The sequence below is a fragment of the Haliaeetus leucocephalus genome, unplaced genomic scaffold, assembly GCF_000737465.1.
Source record: "Haliaeetus leucocephalus isolate CR32 unplaced genomic scaffold, Haliaeetus_leucocephalus-4.0 Scaffold545, whole genome shotgun sequence".
NCBI classification, from domain to species: domain Eukaryota; kingdom Metazoa; phylum Chordata; class Aves; order Accipitriformes; family Accipitridae; genus Haliaeetus; species Haliaeetus leucocephalus.
The window spans coordinates 5772023-5793134 of NW_010972981.1; the positions used below are offsets into that span (position 1 = coordinate 5772023).

Genomic DNA, 21112 nt, shown 5'->3' on the forward strand with positions numbered 1-21112 from the left:
TCTGTCACTCCTTGGAATGCACTGGGTTTTGGTCTTGCAAAGTTGCCATCTTCCTCCTCTGTGCCTCTTTTGTATCTTTTATATCTTGGACCATATCCGTGCTTACCTCCCCGCCCCCACCTCGCCCTTAATTTTGATCTTGATGATTTCACTTTGTTTTTTAAACTGCTGCTAACACCTCTGTATTCTCTATTTGTTTCCACTTTTCTGATTATCCTATATGGCTTAGTAGTCTTTGTGCTCTCTCATTTCGCATTTCTTCCAGCAAGAAAACCACACTTCTTAGCAAAATAGGGTACTGTAAATGCCCTACACCAGCCCTCCGTGAGAGAATAACCAGTTTGTGGCATGGTGTTCTGTAACTGCAGCATTTGGAAAGCATTTGAATATGATAATACAGTTACATAAAAATATTATACAGAATATTATAAAAAATACTGCATTTTGGAAAACATTCCTTACAGTCAAATATCAGATCTGTTTTGTTTATGCAAGAGAAGGTAAAGTGATGACTTGATTGTGAGAAGAAATTTTTGGTGAAAGATAGCTATTTTGTTTGATGGAAAAAGTCATGAGAGGATCTTGTAAATGGAAGCTAAAATGAAGCAATTATAGGCAAGATATAATTTTTATTTTTTTAACAGAACATTTGAACATCTGCCCTTCCCTTCATTTGCTTCCTGTCTAATAAACTGCAGCCTCTTTTGGACAGAACTTTTAAGTTTGAGGAACATGTGGTTAGACAGCAACTAACTGTTGTAGAATTTGTGTCTAGAGCAAATTACAAATAATAAATAGAGCTAAATGACATTAAGAGGAGTCTTTGCATTCATTTGATCGAGGCCTGACTCATTATCCACAGAAAACTAAATTAAATATAAAACCCACCAGTGCTGCTGTAATCACGGAAGCAAAATCCTAAGTCAGTTGACAAGGAAGTCAATACTAGTTGGCATTAACTTCCTCTGAATTATCTGCGGATTAGGCACCGTATGGTAAGTTTGAAGTCTATAGCAATAGTTGGAAGAATCTGATTGCTCTTTAAGCTGTCCGCTTGCTACTGAGGTATTGTCTACTTCTATTCTCTTTGATTAGAGAACTATTTCCTGAGCATTATTTTAGAAGAACTATTTTTTTGAGCATTACAGAATACCAAACTTCTAACTTTTTTAACTTCTGGAAACATCGAAGGTACCTTTTGTAGTGTGCATTCTCTTCAGGTCACAAAGTGGAGAAGGCATTCATTGTACACAGTTGTTTGCCCTGCTTATATGCGTTTGAAAAATCTATTAAGTGTTGATATAAGAGGAAGCTTGATCATTAGGCATATGTCAAAAATCAGAAATTGTGAAGTACATGATTTTTGGAGATCTGAAATATGAACAACTCATTTTTCTGGTTCTTTATTGTGATGTAAATGATTAAATGTTTGCTCTGTTGTTTCCATTTAAACAAGCATGTAAATATTCCCTTGACATTTTTGCAGATGTCAGTCAGTGACTCTTGCTATCCTTTCTTATATATGACTTTAAAAAGCTGCTTGTTATTTCATGATAGATGCAATTAGAGGAAAAAGAAATTCCATATAATTCAATTTTTTAAATGTGTGTTTTAGGGAAGCTGGGAGAAACGAATTCTGAAAAGTCTAAACAGCATGTGCACAGAACTCAGTATCCCACTAGCACAGAAGGTAATGTATGATTAACATTCTGTTGCCAAACTGACATTTTTTGGAAAATAAGCCTCATCTTGCGCACTTGTAATGTAATGTTCATTTTACATGTGGTTATCAAGAGCTGCAATGCCGGTATCCAAGTAATTTTAATACAGAATAATTTTCAGGGATAGTGGCAACGTATGCATCAGCTCAACTTGGGAGAAGATGAAGTCTATAGGTAGATCTTCCTCTTTGCTGTTGCAGTAATTATCCTCTTGAGGGAGCAGCATGTTGCAAAGCTAATTGCTGTGTTCATTGCTCTTAATAGAGCATTTTTGTGTGCAGACTCAGCTGTGTAACTTCCAGCTGCATAGCCTGTATGTGATATAGATACACTTTGTGTGCTGGAGGAAGCTATAGTTGAACTGGTACTTTAGGAGAGATACTGGTACATTGCTAATTTTGTTTGTCATTCATTCTGCTCTGTTTTGGTTTGCTTTTTATTAATTTAGAGCTTTAATTTTAAAGATCATGGAACTGTGGAATAATGTTAGAATGTTTTGTTCTTTATCTTTCTCCTGTTGTATATCTATGATGGGTAGCAGAACCTCTATGGTTCATCATTTGAGATAAAGGATGCAGCTGTGCTTGCTTTTCATGACTGTGCCGGGGACATGAATTTGATGACAAAGTCCAACAGCTCTATGGAATAAGCAGTAAATCTTCAGTAATATGAAGCTGACTACTAAATAGCCTAAAATTCATTAGTAAACACATGAAACTATTTAATGGGCTTCTTTTTTCCTTGAACTGGAACTTGGACTTTCTACAGTAGAATATACCTTCAGGCTGGGAATAATTTATAAGCAAAATAAGTTTGTGTTGCTAGTGCAATCTATTTTTTTAAAGTGTTACATTAATTTATGTATTTAATACAGACATGTTTTTACTCATTCTGTTAAAAAAAGAAGAGTTACTTTCTTGTGCCTTTCAGAGGCCTGTAAGTGAACAGAAAGAACTGCTTAATAAATGGAATGAAATGGGAACTGATGAGCCAGGTAAGGTCAACTAAATTTATGTGCAATAAATTTTTGTACATAGCAAAATAGCATGTACATCTTATTTGTCAGTCAAAGGTTAGTGTAATCACTTCAAGGTAAACTGATTTCAGTCTTTTTTCTCATTGGTAATGTGTCATTATGCATAAATAAATATTCATTTAATTGTTATTTTATTTCAAATTATTGTACTAACTTTGAGTCATCAGTGAGAGGTTAAGGTATAATACTCCTCATTCCAGTGCTTTAGAGATTTATACAACTAGGGCATAGCTCCTCTTAGTGTAAGCTCAGGCTAATAGAAAGAAAATGTTCAGAACTATGGATAATTACGCTCAGACATTTTATTAACAAAAGGCAAAAATAACACTTGCACAGAATAGTCAGTCATATTATCCTTTGGGAGAGCAAGCTAACTACCTTGTTAGTTCATATCCTGGTTCCTTAAAAGAAATGGTTTTGCAAAGGTAGTAGTTCGTATTGCAGTATCACCTCTGTGATGGCAAATACTTTTCATGCATTGTTATGACTAGTCCCTATTTTTTATTTGACAGCAGTACGTTTACTTCAACAATGCATGCTGTTAAAAAAAGAAACCCAACCTCTTTTGAGTATCATTTCTCTCCCATGTCTAAGAATGGTTCAATCTAAAGACTTACGTGGAATTAGTAAAAACTTCCTGTTCACCTGCTTGGGGTTTACAAAACTAAGGCACTAATACTAGCATAATCTTGGAGAATGTGTGGTGGTTGTAGTCATGATATCTGTGATAATTTTATTTTAATCTTTGCTTTAATATGTTATTTTGCTAGATTGTGTTACAGGTATGGGAAAATTGCATGTTTTTTTCATCTCTTGGTTTTAACATAGCATCATTGAAATCTTATTTCAGACCTAAGTCTCTTCCGGCCTGTTTATGCACCTAAAGATTTTCTTGAGGTAAGCATTTATGAAATGATGACTCAGCCATTGACTTGCATCCATTATAGTCTTTTATGTGAAGGGAAAAATAATTATTAAATGTGTTGCAAACAATTTGTCTTTTATAGCAAATGAAATTTGGCATGTTTTTTACAACTCCATGTTTTGTTTACAAAACAAAAGGCTATTGTCTCTTTTTTTTAACCGCCGTTTTAAATTGTACTTGTGATAACCTTCTCTTTCTCCAAAGAACAGTTTGGAGCTAACTTTTTTCCTCTGAGAGCAATTCTCCAACTGATTTCATAAATCATTTTACATCTTTAAATTGCAATATGTTAAGCTGATAAATTACAATATGTGAAGCTGATAGACTGTTTGGTGGTAGATAGTAGACCTGTATGCAGTTGAAATTGTGGGTCATCTATGAAGACTGTGAAAGAACAGACATTAAACAGAACTCTCTGGAATTTGGAGGCTTTTGTCTGTAATCAAACCAAACCATTAAGAAAATGGTGACGGAATCTTTAAAGTCGGAAATGATAGTATTACTCTTTATTTTATATGGTTCAAGCACAGAACATCTTAGTAAAACAGAACTTGCTTTACCAGCTATGCCTAGAATAGGCACGGACAATGGAGAGTAAACATTGTTGATGACAGTGAACTTAATGGTGACACAATAGGAGATTTTGGATTAAAAATATGATTGAAAATAAAATTTAAAAAAATCCATATCTGTATATCCTGTGAGTTACACAGGAAACAAATCTTCTAGAGCTTGACAGTGTAGAATTACAGAGTTAGGATGGCCTCCTAATTTACAGAATAAAACCTAGAAATCTAATACTGAATTATCAGTCAAAATTAATGTATTAATATTTTGATGTGGTTCAGTGCAAGTTTAGTGGAATGTCTTTTGTAGTTATAGAGGAGATTTATAGTATTTCTGACTTAACTGTAAATTGTTTCATGGCTATGAATTGTGAATGCATTTCTGAATCCAACAATAAAATTTCTATCCATTTTATTACATTTCTAAAGAGCTCCTCTTGTTCAGTTAGTGAAAATAATATTGGAAATTTTTAATTTATTCTGTTTCCATCACTGTAGTAGCAACCAAGTTGTGTATTTGATCTGTAAACAAATCCATCTTCATTTTAGCCTTATCCAGTGAGCCTCATGGTCACTCTTTTTCTTTTACACTGTTCTTTCCAGAGTTTGCAGTTTCTTACATTAATCTTTAAATTTACAAGTCTAACAGTGAGGTTATATGGTATTAGAATACTTACAAGATGGAGAATTGTAGAGGTAAGATGTTGTGGAAGAATTTTGTAAGAGCTGGAAACTTATCTTGGAAAGAATCCTTGCCAGCTCAACGTTAAAATATCAAAATCTATACCCATGGAATAACAGTATGTAAGAGACTGTAAATTCCTTCATAGATCATAGTTACTTATCTTGACGTTATGATGCCTTGTTCTTTAAATTTTATTCTTACTTTAGGTTTTCAATTCTGTAATATTTTTTTTCTTAAATGAAAGAAGATATTTTGGTGTATTGTTATTTAGTAAGAAATTATTTTGGTAGCAAATTATGTAGCACTTTGATAGAAAGCTACGTAAGGTTGCCAGTGTAAGAATATGGATAAAAATTCTTTCAGAAAAAAGTACTACTGAAGAATATCCTGGATATTGTAGCCATCAGAAATATACTCTTGGTGTTCAAATACCTTTGATGAGGAAGAGCATTTTAGTCAAGAATTTACTAGGTAGCCAGTACTTACTCCCATATATCAAAATTCTTTCTGCTTTTTTACTTCATAATTTGAGCTTACTTTTCAAAGTAGAATATGTTTGCTTCCTTAAAAATTTTGTTCCTTTTTGATTTTGAAAATGTTGAGATATAATTTGGTAATTTGGGCCTCTATATATGATAGTTGCAGGAAGTGGTTTTATGGTGAATGTCCTGTTTGTAATACTGATGATGTTAAGAAGAGTTCTGAATGTAAATTTCCAAATATGTGCAAGGAATGACAGAGCTGTCATTTTTAAGGTACTGATGAATCTTCGAAACCCAAATTATGAAAATGGAGAACAGCCTAGTTTCAGAAGTCATCTGGGGCTAATTCAAGTTCCTCTAAAAGTTAAAGATATTCCAGAATTGGTAAGTATATTTTTTCTCACAAGAGGTTTCTGTAAGAATTATTTTGCCTTGCTAATGAATAAAATTCTCAGCTATAAGGAAGAATATTAGTATCATGGTAAGTTTCTCCTTTTGAAAGTGAAAAATCAGTCCAAATATGTAGTTAAAACACAGGGCATAAAAAAGTTTTATGAAAAGACATTTTTAATGAAAAATGAAACATAAACAGTAAATTATCTGCCAGTAGGAAAGCTTTCATTTTATGCCACACAGGTTTGATTTATGCCAAAAATACACTTGTGTACGTTATTCACTTACTCTTTTTTTTCTGTACAAGAAACTTTAAATATGTAGTTTATCTTAATTCTACAGTTTTATTTGACACTGTACAAGATCAGTAACCTGACAATCTGTTAGGTTCTGATTTTCTTCTCAAAGTAATTTTAAATCCCTTTATTGTCAGATTGTACATGAAAGGAAATGCTTGGGTACCAGTATTATAATTGGAAAATAAGAGAGCTCTTCTTAATGGTTCACTGATAAGGGTCTAGAGGATTTTATGCTAGTAGAAGAACTTGCACCTGAGTTGGAAAAGAGCTGGGAATTAGGTGTCTTTAACCTGGTCTTTCATTCACCACTTTATTCCATCCAGGTGTAGCTCATAGTTGATGTGAGAATTGGGGCCTATAACTAAAACTAGAGTAAGAATTGATGTGAGATTCTTCTCTTCAAAAACATGAGCTCATATTTCATATGTATGCATTTAAAAGAACTATGTTTGGTTTAGAAAATATTTGCTTTAAGCCTTCCAGAAGAAATCTCTAGTGATTTAGAGAATTAAACATTGTTAATTACTGTTTTATGGTTTTGTTTCTTTGCAGAAAGAAGACTTCAGTGAACTAGGCTTAAATATAGGACAGCTGGGTATTGATGATTCAGCACAAGTGCCTCCTGGTTAGCTAATGCTGTGCTTCAGTCATTTAAATAGAACACTAATGAGTAGAATACTTGGCAATTATCAAGTAATTTGTGTATTTTTTCCATAATAAACCATAAATATTTGTTCTGTAACTATGATTGCAGTGATTTTCTTTGTAAAATATAGCTAATAAAAGAAAACATTGCAAATATGAAGGGTCAGATTTGGAGAAGATCTAAAATCATCACCTTAAGTTGAAAATATGTTAATTTCAGTGTGTTTAAACACTTCAGGATCTAGAGAACAAAATTGCCTGTCTCCAAAATTACAGAAAATATCAATAAATGTTAAGGCAACTAACAGGTAGGCATTTATAGAAACATCTTTTAAATAACTATCTTCAAGGAAAGATTATAGAAAATATCCATATATTAATATTCAGTAGCTTAAATACTGCATAATTTTTGTTGTTTTTCCATGTGTGCCTTTATTCCTGTAAAAATAGGATTATTAAATGGTCTTCCCGTATAAAAATGGAAAACACTGTAGTATCAAGTGATTTTTCTTTTAAAATGGAAACTTACCTAATTGAAAGTCTACATTCATTTCGTGTAGTGCTACTTCAGTATTTGTGTCCTTCAGACAAGAAAAAATTCTGTAGTATTTCATCTTAGTTTTTGAAAAAGAACATCAGTGCTGATGCAGATTAATTTTTAGTGACATTAGCAGTAAAAGTCAGCTGAATGTCATGGTGTGTAGTAAAAATATAAAATACATTACTATCTGGAGTATCTTATTTATTTATTTATTTGACATTCTTTTCTATTTCTTTACTTTCTAGAGTTCTTTGAAAATGAACATGTACGTGTTGGACAGAAAGGTATGGATCTGTTTTCATCTGTGATAAACTGTGAGTAGTTAGGAATGCATTTAGTAAATTTCTATCTCAGTTAGATGTACCTCTTAGAATTTTAAGATTTTAGACAGACTAACACAAAGCATTGTCAGTAATGCTGTTGTAATTTAGACAGAGACAGAAAAGCAAGCATTTGCAGTCTACCAGTAGCTACCAGATAAATAGCTCCATATATATTTCATTTAAAATAAAATAGGAAGCGTAGAGACATAACTTTTTTGGTGATAACTTAACTTATGCCACCACTGAATTTCATTTTAAACAAAAGACTCTGGATTCCCTTCTCTGCACACACAGTTCTCATTAGTGTAATGGGATTTACGCCTGTGCGTCAGAACAGAGTCTTTTTAATGGTTATTTGCAATTGCAGAACTTGCTAAATATTGCAATACTTAGCCACTATGGAAAATTCAATCATTTGTCTGTGTATCCTGCTTTTTCTGAAGAAGTTCCGGGGTTTTTTTGTATGTTAAGAAATAACCTACAAAAGAAAGGGAGAGATAAAAAGGGATAATCAATCATTCATTAGCTCAAGTTTGCTCATAGAAGAAACATAAAAGGAACGTTTGAAATCCATCAATATCTTCTCCTTACTGTCTCTTGTGATTCCTGCTAAACATTATCACCATTGAAGAAAAAAATGGAATGGATACCATCCTGAAAGTCCTCCATCCCTTTTTTTTGTTGCAGTAGCAAAACGGTGACCTTTCTTTTTTACTTCTCCTTTTGCGGTCCTCTTTCTATCCCTCATCGTTTGTTTTCCGATCCAAGAGCAACTCATTAGGGTACTATCCATCTTTCTGTTCTTTTCGTGTTCTTCCAAATAAATTCCGCATCCAGAGTTCCTGAGCCAGTCATTCAACTCCGCAATGTAATTCTTACTCCTCATCTCTTGTCTGTGTAGAGCAGCCTCTATTACAGAGATTGTCTTAGCTTTTCCTATATGTGAAGACACAGGATTTTGTAAAAATGTAAGTTAAGAGTCTCGACCATAAACTGAAATCTCAGTTAATTCGATAGGAATCCTACTGCATGCTCTATGGGGTGTTGGTTATGACTTTGGTTGCCGCTGATGTATTGATTTTGCTTTTATATTAGATGTATTGCCAAGTCTGAGGAATTTCCTTTATTGTATTTAGTAAAAACCTGTATATAGCAAAGCTACTTTTCAATATTTTGTGTCTCAGTAAGAAACAGTAAGGTGAACACTCATGGACAATGAGATGAATCACAGTCTTTTCCAAAGTTTTGTGAGGAATGTAGGAATGTTTTTTCTTTTTGCCCTCCTTGTTTAGGAAAAAAGGATCACACACCATCTGTGTTAGAGCTCTGCAGGCTAAACAGAAAATTGGCAGACTGGTTTATTCAGTATTTAAGAAGAGAGGGAAGGAGAGAGGAATCAATTAAATAGATTTATAATTCCAAACCTCATCCTTCTAAGTCATGTCAGGGCAGATATTCTGAATATTGAATTTAGTGAAATTTAGAAAAGCAAGTTGTTTCTGAGAGACTTCAGAAAAATCAGAGGATACAGATTTGGAAACTTCTGAGTACCAGTACAACACCAATCTAATGCCTAGATCATCTCACAGAAATATTCTCCCAACTCTCTCTGTGTTGTGAAAAACATTTTAGGTATGAGGGTACAGTTAATCACATAACCTCGATGGGAAACAACACTTCTACCAGATTAGAATAGCTAAAGATGCATATCTTTCAAGCTTATAGATTTAAGTAAGGAATGAGATAATCTGCTCTAAGGTATGTACAGTACTGTATTCAGGATGAGGCCCTTGTGACAGAGTAGCCTAAAGCTTCACAACAGTGACACATCTAAGCAAACCTATCAACAGTAGAGTATTTGTTTTATGTCTGTCTGAAGGAAAAACAAAATCTTTTGAGAAAGAAAGTCTTTATCCTCCAGAGTACATTTACCAATCATGAAGGAACATGACAGTATGCTCCAAGATGGAAAATTCTTGCCCCACAGTTATCTGTGAACATATTCATATAGTTAACATAAAAATAGGGGAGACACATAAAAACAGAATGAGTGGCAATCTCCTATTTGAACTGAGATAGCACTCATAGTTAAACAGGAGTATTTTGTGACTGTATACGGCTGCTTGTTCTGCTTGATGCCAGCCTACTAGCTGCAACTAGCCTTGATAACAGTCACAGGTACATACTAAGAGGTTACATACTAAGTGCTGTTCTGCGACAGCCTTGCTTATTAGTATCAATTGCCTTGTTTCCCAGGGAACTACTTCAAAATTGCATTGTGGAAATCAGATCTTTTAGATATTTTCCCATTAGCTAATGCTTACAGCATGGTAAACCAGTTTGTAAAGTTAAAAATTAAAGCATTTGATAGTTTGATAAACTTTGGAAGTCATAAACTACATCAATTCATTACCTGCTTTGTTTCTTACAGTTTTAGCAGAGCAAGATAGTGCTGCAGCTCAACAGTATGTTCGTCAGGGTTGTCCAACAGCACTCCGAGCTGATTTGTGGGCCCTCATTCTCAATATTTCTAATCAGCCAGAGGTAAGGAGCAAAGTGAGAGTAAAATATGAAGACTAGGTGAAAACACAAATGTGCAAGCATGCATCTTCTAGTGATCTTTTTCGAAAACAGAAATGCTCTACTGAGTTGTCACAGAAATTGATAAACATTTTATGAGAAATAGAAACATACCTGTAAAAAACTCTGTGCTGTGGTGAAGTCTTTCAGGGTCTTCCCTAATTTTTTAACAGATATATGAGCAAAATACTGTAGAACGAACTATTCAGTTGATCTGGCTAGTTCCTGAGGCTTTCCTGTATGGTGCTGACTTTTTCAGAAGGGGACAAGAAAAAAGTCCTGGATAGAAGACTGAACCTCTCTTATCTTTGCTAAGTTTTATAAAAAGACGTGCTATGCCTTTTTCGTGGCTATTTGAACCTGTCATCATATGCATGTACGTATCTTGTAAATTGCTTTCTGTATTATTGCAGATACTCTACATATGTACAATCAAAAAGACATAAAGAGGAACTAGTAAGATGTGCATTGTTTCCATATGCCCTTGTACAGCAGCAGTTTTTCATAGTACCTTATATTTGACTCAAGTCCTCAACAATGAAACCTTTTGCAGTATCCGAAGCCATGCTATAGTCAGTATATCCAATATACCATAAAAAGTTAAATCCCTATTTAAACCTTTACAGAATTGTGAATACTTTGATGCAGGGCTTTTATTGCAATAAAAAATAACATGCATACATGTAAATTTGCTCATAAATCTGAGAATTTTACAGTATCTCATGTCCTTTGAGGATGTAGCCATTTTCTTGTAATACTGGGGCATTTATTGGTAACTGCATAGTACAGTCATAAGAATTTGCCCTTAAAAACAAATGTAAATCTTGTTCATTGGCAGCTTACCTAAGGAGTTGAAGTTATTTGGTCTGGTATTAGAATTACTTAGTTTAGGAATATTAGAGGTGTGAAATTAATGTTGTTGGTTACATTGCATCTGTTTATATTCTGTTAAATGCTGCATGCTCTAAGAGCATTTTTATCTTAATGTGGATAATGAAATAATTGAATAAAAAAGCCAGGCATTCTGTTTTGATGGCTGAAAGTCAAGATAATAATCAGAAAAATGATAAAATATTTCATTTTATATTCATGTAAATCATGAGTTGTTATGGAAATAGATTTATTAAAATCCATTTCCTGAAATTCACATGGACCATTTTCAACAGTTACCTTTTTTTAAGAGGATCAAGCTATGGCTGCCTATTAATATATTTGTCAGCCACACCGTTAGGTCCTTTAAAAGTTAACTCTAGTTTGCAGTTGTTTTTAATATGTGTTTATACTATGCATGAAGTGTGAGTCTTTTAGACATTCTCAAAAGGTTAGTCTCTGCTGTGAGGCTATTAACTCAATTTACTGTTAGGTAATGCTAACACCCTGAGACGTTCTTGTTGCATATACTGAAAGTACTACTTTATTTTTTGTAAGGTATAGTAAAGCCTTTTCCAGATACATGTAGCTGTTTTATGATCTGCTGTATTTCATATAGATTTTATTCATTTATCTAACACTTCTTTACCTCTTGTGTACAGTTTCTCTGCTGAAGTTGAATTGTGTGATAGCAGAGATTTCTTGCTGTAATATTTCTGATTTGTAGTTTAGACACTATTACATTTATAGCTGTATGAATCTATAACTCATAAGGACCATGGATTTCCTTTCTTTAATGTAAAACATTATGAGGGTTTGTTATGGGCAGCATTGTGTGTGTTAGCATCCAATATTGTTGTTTGGAAAATTTTATTCAGTAAAGCTCAGCCTCTGTATAAAGCTAATATACAGCCAAGCAAGGAATGATACTAGCAATCTAGCATTGTAATTGTAAAAATGATAAACTGTAAGCTCTATAGGCAGGATTATTTAGAAACGTGTAAACACATTTCCTGGCAATGAATTGTTTGTTAGTTTTCATTTGTAATGATACATTTTAGAGAAACTGTGTTAAAAGAGCATTTTTAAGGTTGCAAAGTCAAACATTTAAAAGCTGAGCAGTGTCACAGTTAATATTTTCTGTGCAAACAGTCTGATTTGCTGTATATATATATATTTTATCATATGATCTTGAATCACACAATTACATTTTTTCCTGTGGGATGTCTGCCTTGTTGATTGCACAAAATGGATGGCACACACTTACTGAGAATCTGTTTAATTTTTTTTTAACTTCTGTTCAGTGTCTTACCCTATTGTTTACTCACTGCATACTATTCAAGCAGTGCTTAAAAACCAAAATTGTTCATTACCTTACAGGTTTTTTTCCCTCTAATTTTTTAAGTTAATGGGTTGAAAATCAGTCTCAATTCTGAAAATTCCAGAATGCAGAAATTAGTAATGCTTTGCTTTACTACAGCTTTTACTCAATGTAGTTTCCTAGGTTTTAAAACTTAATAAATAGGTGAGGTGACAAGTTCATAGTGGAACATAATATAACTCTATGCCTTGTCAGTAGGGTTATTTAGATTAGGATCAGTAGCCAAAGGTACCCACTGCACCATTCAAACAGCAGAGAAGCCAGTAGCAGTAATACACTATCATCATGTTTGACTAGAGAAGGATGTACTTTACAAGTAGGTATCACAGGTGTCTGGTAAAAGGAGAATAAGTTTTGGATCCTCTTCCAGGATTTGCCTGGAGGGACTTTCTGTAGCTCTTTTGTCCATTTTCTCTTTATGAAATCTGTTTAGTTTTTTGTTTTGTATTTGTTTCTGGTACTTCTGTTCCAAAATCTGCAGCTCACCTAATTAATGCTGGTTGCCGTTCTTTAGGTTTCATCCGATTCCCACAAATCTTAGTGTCTCCTTTCTAGACTTCTCAATGTCAGTCTTTCTTCATATTCCTGGTTCTATGCTTCACCCACCCATTTCTTATATTAGATTTGAGAGTATAGATACAAGTATAGATAGTGCAATCAAATGATGAGGGTAACCTAAAATTTAATCGTGAGCTGCTGACAGTTCAGCAGTGAGAGTGCAGCTCCTCTGTGCCAGGGATTTTGTGACAGGCCACAGGTGGACTGTGCCTGCACAGAGGTGGCTGAGTAATCCAAACCTTAATTTCAAAGAAGGTGAATCACCAGATTCTGTTTAAAGTAGCTTTGCTGGGTACTGCTGGAAGATACTGTTCTCTCTTGCCTGTGAGCTACTTTCAGAGCTCCCTTTTCCTTATGCTCTCAGGTGGATACAGTGTGACTTTTTTGGGTGGAAATTTTGGTATGTGGCTTTGTAAGGTCAGGAGGGATGGGCACTGCAATCCTGAAATGTACTTTGTTTCAACTTGGAAAGATAAGTATGTTTGGAGGTGCAGTATAAAAAAATATATATAATTTTGAGAAAGGCTATAGTCTATATAAAAATGCAACACATTTTTAAAAAGGAAAAAGTTTACAAATCAAGGTTAGGTTAAGATTTGGCATACAGAGAAGAAAGGTTGAATCAGATGAAAATGGTATGATTCTGGTTTTATAACTGAAAAAAATTTTAGGGTAAGAATTGTACCACATTTTTGGACATTCCTGAACTTTGGTAGTAGTTAGTTATCTCATCTGGAGGAAGAAATGCAGCTAATAAAATAGTAAAATGAGACTTGAATCTTTTTTGAAGCCTGAGTGAAGCTCTTAAAAACATTCCTCACTGTGTAAGTGAGAAACTGATCACTGAGCAAGAGTCATGTGGCTTGAAAGTAAATCTGTAACCAATCTTGTTTATGATTCAGTTATAAGGAATAAATTTATTAATGCAGCATGAATCAAGCCTCTTGTCTTACGGAGAGGCATGGGCAAGATTCTCTTGTAGACAAGTTGTGGCTGAAAAACTGATGTGATTCCCAAGCCCAGGCTTCATTTTGCATCACAACAGTCACAATTTAAGAGAAAATGAATGACAAGCAAGGAGTTAAAGCCTTTATTCCTAGAATGGTTATGATTGGGTTTGCCTTGCAAGTATCTTTTCAATAATTTCTGATTTGTTTCCCAAACTTTTTCTCATGAGTTCTAGTTCAGGTGGACAGCTTGACCTTTTGGTCTTTTTACTAAATTATTGAACTCTCACAATATAAATGTAAAAGTATTGTTTTACTCTGCTAATGTTTGCAATGCAAATTTGTTATTCATTTTTTCAGGGTAGAGTTTTGAATCATGTTTGAAATTTTAGTTCATGCTGAAATTATAACAGCAAGAGCAAACCGTGTTTGATTTTTTCTGAGTAATGACCAAGCTGTCCTAGTGAGTTTTTGTGAGAGCAAGGGAGAAACTATTATTTCTGAAAAAAGAAAAGTTTATGAACTATTGACCCTTTTCATTTAAAATCGTATTGAAGAAAGTAGTCAACTGAATTATAAAGAACTTGTATTCAGTTTCTGCGAGTTGCTGAAGAGTCTGAGCCCAGTTGTTCTCTCTTTTAAGACAGTGCCCTAAACATCAGGTTGCTTATTCTTACCACCTTTTTAATTGCTTGAAATATTTACCCCAACTGAAACAAGTTAAGGAGGAAAATTGGGAAGGGTATGTGTTTCAGAAAATGTACATCCTATTGGTTAAGGCCAAGGAATTCAAGTCTCTGTTCTAACTCAGACAGTACTTGCCCTATATGCTAATAAGTAGATTGTTTTCTAAAATCAGTACAGAAGTCTGAAGGGTGAAATAGAAAGTTTCTACACTTTAGCTTTGCTAAAACGAAAAGAAATGTTACAGAATAGTTTAAATACATGCGTCGTTCTGTGTTAACAAATAGCAAATCCTCTGTTCTGGTTAAACCTATTTAATTTAAATTTCTTTCAGCAGTCTTCTGTTTTTCTTCTGTGGAGGGTTCTGTTCACTGGCTATTGGCATAAACTGTAATTTATGCATAATTGCAATTAACATGATTCTTACATTTCAGTTAATGCAGTTGAATTAAGAATAGGAAGCTGGTAAACATTTTAAGAAATTAACAACATATCATAGTTCAGTATGATGCCATAAACAAAACTGCACTGAAACCAGCACTCTAAACTCATGATGTCACTACAGTAGAGCATCATTTATGAATTTTTTTCTTGTACAGAAATCTGTTCTTCATACATTCAGTAAAGTCATTCTTTGCATACCAAATCACTAAGTCTATTCTAAGTGTGAATAAATCAGCAGCAATTAAACTTAATACCAAGTTATTCTGACTGTTAAGATGAATGGACCATGTACTTCAGTGATTACTTTTTAGTTGTGGTTTTACAATAATTTTAATAATAACAGGAAAATCTATAGACTCTTGTAAGCAAATGTAAAACGTAATTGAATGGCTTTCTAATTCAGGAAGGAGAAGGTTAGCACAAGACACTGGGTTAGTGATAATGTTAACTTGTGGCTTGGAGCCACTGTGTGACCTCAGGTGAAAGTATTTTAAGAAGAAAACTTGTTTCTGCATATAAATTTAAAGTGTGATCTATATGTGTGTAGCAAAAGTTTACTCTCTTCCTTCACACCACTTTCATTTCCCACTTCCAACCAGCCTTTAGCAATTGTTCAAGGCAGTTCTAGAGAACTAAGAACTAGGAAATGGTAACAGGAAACCATGAGGTTATTAGAATCTCTTTCTCCAGTTACGATAGATTAGTAGCTGCATTATCTAGTACCCTTGTAGTCATGAGTTTCATTGTACCATTTCTTAAGCAGGAGTACTTGCATGTGCACCAGAAACAGTTAATCATGCAGTCTGCTTAGCATGAAAATGAAGTTTTGGTTCTGGATTTTTTTATTACCTCCTTCTGTTCTAATATATACAACCATTTGAGATGGCAAAAAAAACTTTAGACATTATTCATTTGGCAGTGTTACACTTAATTAGACTACAGTATTGATGCTTTAAAATTGTGACTTGAATATTAGAGTAGTTCCCTGTAGCTTCTAACAACAGAATGCTACATTCATACTGCAAATAATTTGCATTTAGTAAATATTTATGTCTGATCCTTCCTAAAGAAATAGTGTAGTATTTATACTTCCCCTTTTTATTTCTCAGAAAGAAAAATGTAAATATATTCCCTGTGGTAGTTATCAGTACTTAATAAATACAGCTTTTGTCCTCATTTCAACTTAACAGTTTAATAATATATTAATTCTGATAGTTTCTAAGTGTATACTGTTCACCGCATCTCAGTTTTGGATTAATACAAAGAACAACTACAATGTTCCCTAGCTTTCTCTTTATTTTTTTCCATTCTCTCCCTCTCAAAATCTCATTTTACTTCCCATTTGTTCTTTAAATCCTTACTGCAGACTTAGCCTTTTTTTGCAAAGAAATCAGCAGTAAGTATTATGTAAAGCTTGAAATATACAAGTATTTGTGTGGTGTCCATAGAGACACATTGAAATTAAAATAGTTTTGTGAAGTGGGAAGGAGCTTTGGGACTCCTGATTTAGTTTATGAATTAGTACAAATCCATCTGAAACTGTGTTACTCAATCTGAAACTGGTATTCAATTGTAGGCATAATGGCAGAGAGGTATTTAGGGATTTAGGAATTACATGATGATAGTGAGATATTTAATTCTTTTTTTTTTCCTTTGCAAGCTCTAAGAAGAAAGGGACAGAAATAGCAGAGAAGTGTTTATTCTGATTTTTCCCCATCGTTTCACCCTTGTGTATGTTCTGTAGACATTCAGGAAGTAATTGGAATTTAAAAAAAGGTCTGAGTTCCTTGTATTCTTCAGAAGATTTTTTTATATATTTATCATTTCATCTTTTCACAAATTTAAACTATTTAGAGATTCATATTAGATTAATATAAAAAATTTGCAGCAACGCAGTAATGGTAGAAGATACGATGAAATCTACTGGTGGAGAGGTGCATGAAAATAGAGGGTGACAAAGAAAAAGAGTGTAATGATTTTGAGCATTGAAAAGGTTTTGGGTATAGAGAGACCCAAAGGTTGGAAGATACGGATCTTTGGTTCGAACTAGTTCCTTCATTCACATTTTATTAATTATCTAAAGGGGAGCACATTTTATAATGTCTCAGCTCTCTGCCTCATTTCTTAGGGCTTGAACTAGAATAAACTGTGATAGAATGCTTCATAAATTGCGCAGTGGGTTTTTCAGCTGAATACATGCTTATAATTTTTTTTATTGTTAAGAATTGGCTTAGTTTAAATACAAATTAAAGTTGTGTCTCAGACTGATGATGATAATATTTTTAATTTTAGGATGTCTTGTATTATGAACAGCTTAAGTCAAATGTGATTCAGCATGACCTTTTAGTGGACAGCCTGATTTACAAAGTAAGTACCTAAACAGTGATTAAGTGATTTATATAGTCATCACACCAGTATCTTAGGTTTTTTAACAGAGAAAATGTTAGATGGTTTGGTTTTAAGCAGTATAAGAATAATTAGTGTGAATTTATTATTGTAAACTCTCTCCTTGTGCCTGTGTTGGCTTTTTTGTAAGACATTGGTTTGAGTTGAGGTGCTGAGTCGTAAAGAAGCAGTAACTTCATTTGAAGGAATAACTGGTTTTGTGAGGAAGAAAGCACTGGGATCTGACCGCTTCCGTTTCAGGTTTCAAGTTCGAATACTTTAATCATCATGTTAATATAGCATTATTTATTTTTAAAATATGGACTATATGCCTAACTAGAGCTCTTTCGTGATTCAATGGTGAAACAGTGTCTTCTACCACTGTGTTAACTTTAGCTTCTATGGGAGTCTGAAAAGATCTTTTGGCTTCAGACTGCTGTATTTTTTTATTACAGGATGTAAAGCTGACAGCAAGTAACGATGACTACTATTTTGTATTTGAGGATTATTTATATCAGGTATGTAACTAATTTTTTCTTAGAAAAGCTAGAAAGTATACTCCTGTGGGATTATATCATGTTTGGAGTAAGGAATGCCTTTGTGTTTCATGTGTAGGCAGAGTACAGTGGGGCCCTAAGCAGATGCATCTGTTTGCTGCATTACATATACTTTCCCTTCTGAATAACAATCTTGTACACTTAAACAGATTAAGCAGGACAGGCTTCTAAAACTCCTACTCTAAAGGACCCTACACAATGTCTTTCCAATGCAGTAAGCCAGAAAATATGGAGTCAGCCATATTCTTCCCCTTTCCAGGTTTGCAATAATAAAATTATTAACAGCTGTGGCATACAGAGGAATTAAGACTTGAGAAGTATATACAGGGTTTCAGTTTAAAAAAAAAAAAAAATACTGCTTTACAGTGACCTACTGCAGTAAGCGCAAAAGATATTGTATTGACATATTTTTAAATTGAAGACATTGATTCTGCATAAGGTAGTGATATGTATGGTTACTTTTAGGATTGCTCCCATTCCAAAGCTGCTTCTAGCAATGGGGAACCCAGATAATTTACAAAGAATTATCCTCATTGCTGCCTGTCAAATGCCCTTAAATAGAAGGAGATTACATTTATGAATTTCCTAATGTGTAGTTGATTGCAGTGTCAATATAAATGTCATGCAGCAAACTTAACATTTCCACAGTGCTTTTGATTTCATTAGTCACATCTGTTAGGTTAGACTTGCTTAATTTTTTGTTTTAGAGCTATGTGAAACTAAATGATTTCTTCTTTGATGGCAATATGTCAAATTGCTAATAATTTAACTAAGCAAGAAACTGTCCTTAATGCTGCTTAGTCCATATAGATATAAAAATATGCATTACTATTTAAGCATACTATTCAATCATGTCTACATATAATATTTTAGCATAATAAGCATTTAAACATTAATACTTAAAATTATAACCTCATGAAATTACAGCCTTTTTTACTTAAAAATACTTACAGTATTAAGATCTGTATCTGAATTTGTTTCTGAATTAAAACTTGAAAAGTGACTACATAATGACAACTCAAACATTGATACTTATTCACTAAAATACTTACATGTAGAAGTTTTTCTTGATTTAAGAGTCAAAGATGATCTTCGTTATTGTAACATTTTATCTTCATCGTGGGATGTGAAATTCTTATTTCTGCTTCATTCATTCTATAGACTACTAAGGCATTTTAATTAGTCATTAACTGACAGTTCTAGTGGACACAGGATTATAATCTCTGAAGGAGTATGAACTAGTATACAGTATAATCCTTTGTTTGAAGACCATCAGAAATAGATTTTTTTCATCATTCTCAATATATAGCACAGTGAAACTAAAAGAATGATTACAGAATGAAAATCACAGAAAGGACTAAACCATCCTTAGTAACTTGAAGGAGAGTCACCAAAAATCTTTGAAAAATTAAGTGGCTATTTTTACTGCAAGGCTTTGAGGCAAAGAATATCTCAAACTTTTAATTATTAGTTGCTCTAGTTTTGATTGGTACTTTGTGGTATTCCTCAGACTCTTTTCTAGAAGACAGTTATTCATTTTCCTTGATAATTTTCTCTTCCAACGTAATTCGCAAATGCATTGCTGCCAAGTTATTTTGTTCTATGGCCCCTGGAAAAATTCTGCAGTATGAGTCACTCTGATATGGAATATTATTTATTGATTTCATTTGATAACTGGAATTAAATATTGGCTAAATAAAATAGGTAATGACAATGTTAGTTTAAACCAGATAAATTATTTCTATGTTTGCATTTGAGTTTGTGGGTTTTTTTCATGACTAGTTACTGCCTCTACGTTTTCTAAGGCATTAAGCACAGTGTGACATTTGTCTGTGTATTACTTAACAGATAAAGCATCCATCAAAACCAGAAACTTTGGGCATAAAATAACAATGAGGGTATTTGCTTGGATTATTGTTACCTCTTTAGTAGCATGCAATCCTTTTCGGGAAGAACACTGTGAAATTATGTAATTTATTTCCTTTAATATCTTTGCTTTCTTTATCCCAAAGTTTACATGTTTTTATTACCTTTTTATTGAAATAGAATACAGTTACTTTTAATATCGTAATTTCTTTTCGATAAAAGCTTTGGCTTTGTTTTTTTTTTCTCAGTCCTTTGAATTCAGTGGTTTTCTTTTCAGTTTTGATTATAAATACCTAATAGTTTGCCAAACATTTCTGTACTTAAAAAGAGGTCTGTGTCATTGTTTTCTTTAGGGTTATCATTTTTGTGAATAAGAAAAATAATACATGAATTAATAAATTTGTAAAGTCATTATTTCAGGCCAGAGGTTCAATTTGAATACTTTAGTCTTGCATCCTGCATAATGAATACATGCGAAGAACCTCACCCAGCAGTTTTTAGGTATAGTCATAACTTACGTTTGAGCTAGAGTCTATCTCTTATGAAGATGCATAGTCTTAATTTAAAGACTTCCAGATACTGGTACTGGACACTGTATTCCTAAAAAAGGGGGCCTCAAATTAAGGTTACATTCTTTCCCCTATGAGAGAACATAATTTATGTCCCTTTTAGATTAGTTTCTTTTTCTTTCACCTCAGTTAACATATACAGAGAATTACATTTGCCTGTTTATTGTTATTGTCAGCTATATTTTGGCAGCTATGAAAATGATTGTATATTGCGCAAAAATAATATTTAGCTTAAACTGTTTGAGATAAAGAAACTATTTATTTTTTAAAAGATGTTTGTATCTGAGAAATAGTTTTGAGGTTCAAAAGAAGAAAAAGTCTCAAAATATGACCTGCTTTCCATAAAAAATAAAAAAAAAAGCAATGATATTCAGATGTCACAGTGTTTTGGTTTTGCATGTTTCCTTTTGACAGATGCTGATATCCGGAAAATGTTTGCAATAATTAGTTGAAGGAAAAATCTGTTCATTTTTATTCACAATAAATTATGTAGTGAAACACCATCTAGAGTATTTCCACTTTTGCTACAGTTAAACAAACAAACTCTTAAAAACCTGCAAGAGCAGAGAGGGTTTAAGGTATGCGTTCAGCTCTGGGGCCCCCAACATAAGAAGGACATGGACCTGTTGGAGCGAGTCCGGAGGAGGGCCACAAA

At 33.4% G+C, this 21112-nt stretch overlaps 1 protein-coding gene across 2 annotated transcripts in view; it reads left to right on the top strand.

The window, feature by feature from the left end:
* The window catches only part of TBC1D19 (TBC1 domain family, member 19), a 53085-nt gene that overhangs the window by 19857 nt on the left and 12116 nt on the right, over positions 1 to 21112 (top strand). For both annotated transcript variants that reach the window (XM_010576874.1, XM_010576875.1), the window contains 9 exons: positions 1616 to 1690; positions 2652 to 2715; positions 3608 to 3654; positions 5689 to 5799; positions 6660 to 6732; positions 7539 to 7577; positions 10048 to 10160; positions 17373 to 17447; positions 17921 to 17983. In XM_010576874.1, the coding sequence (XP_010575176.1) occupies positions 1616 to 1690; positions 2652 to 2715; positions 3608 to 3654; positions 5689 to 5799; positions 6660 to 6732; positions 7539 to 7577; positions 10048 to 10160; positions 17373 to 17447; positions 17921 to 17983 (660 nt within the window). The remainder of the gene's footprint in view (positions 1 to 1615; positions 1691 to 2651; positions 2716 to 3607; positions 3655 to 5688; positions 5800 to 6659; positions 6733 to 7538; positions 7578 to 10047; positions 10161 to 17372; positions 17448 to 17920; positions 17984 to 21112) is intronic.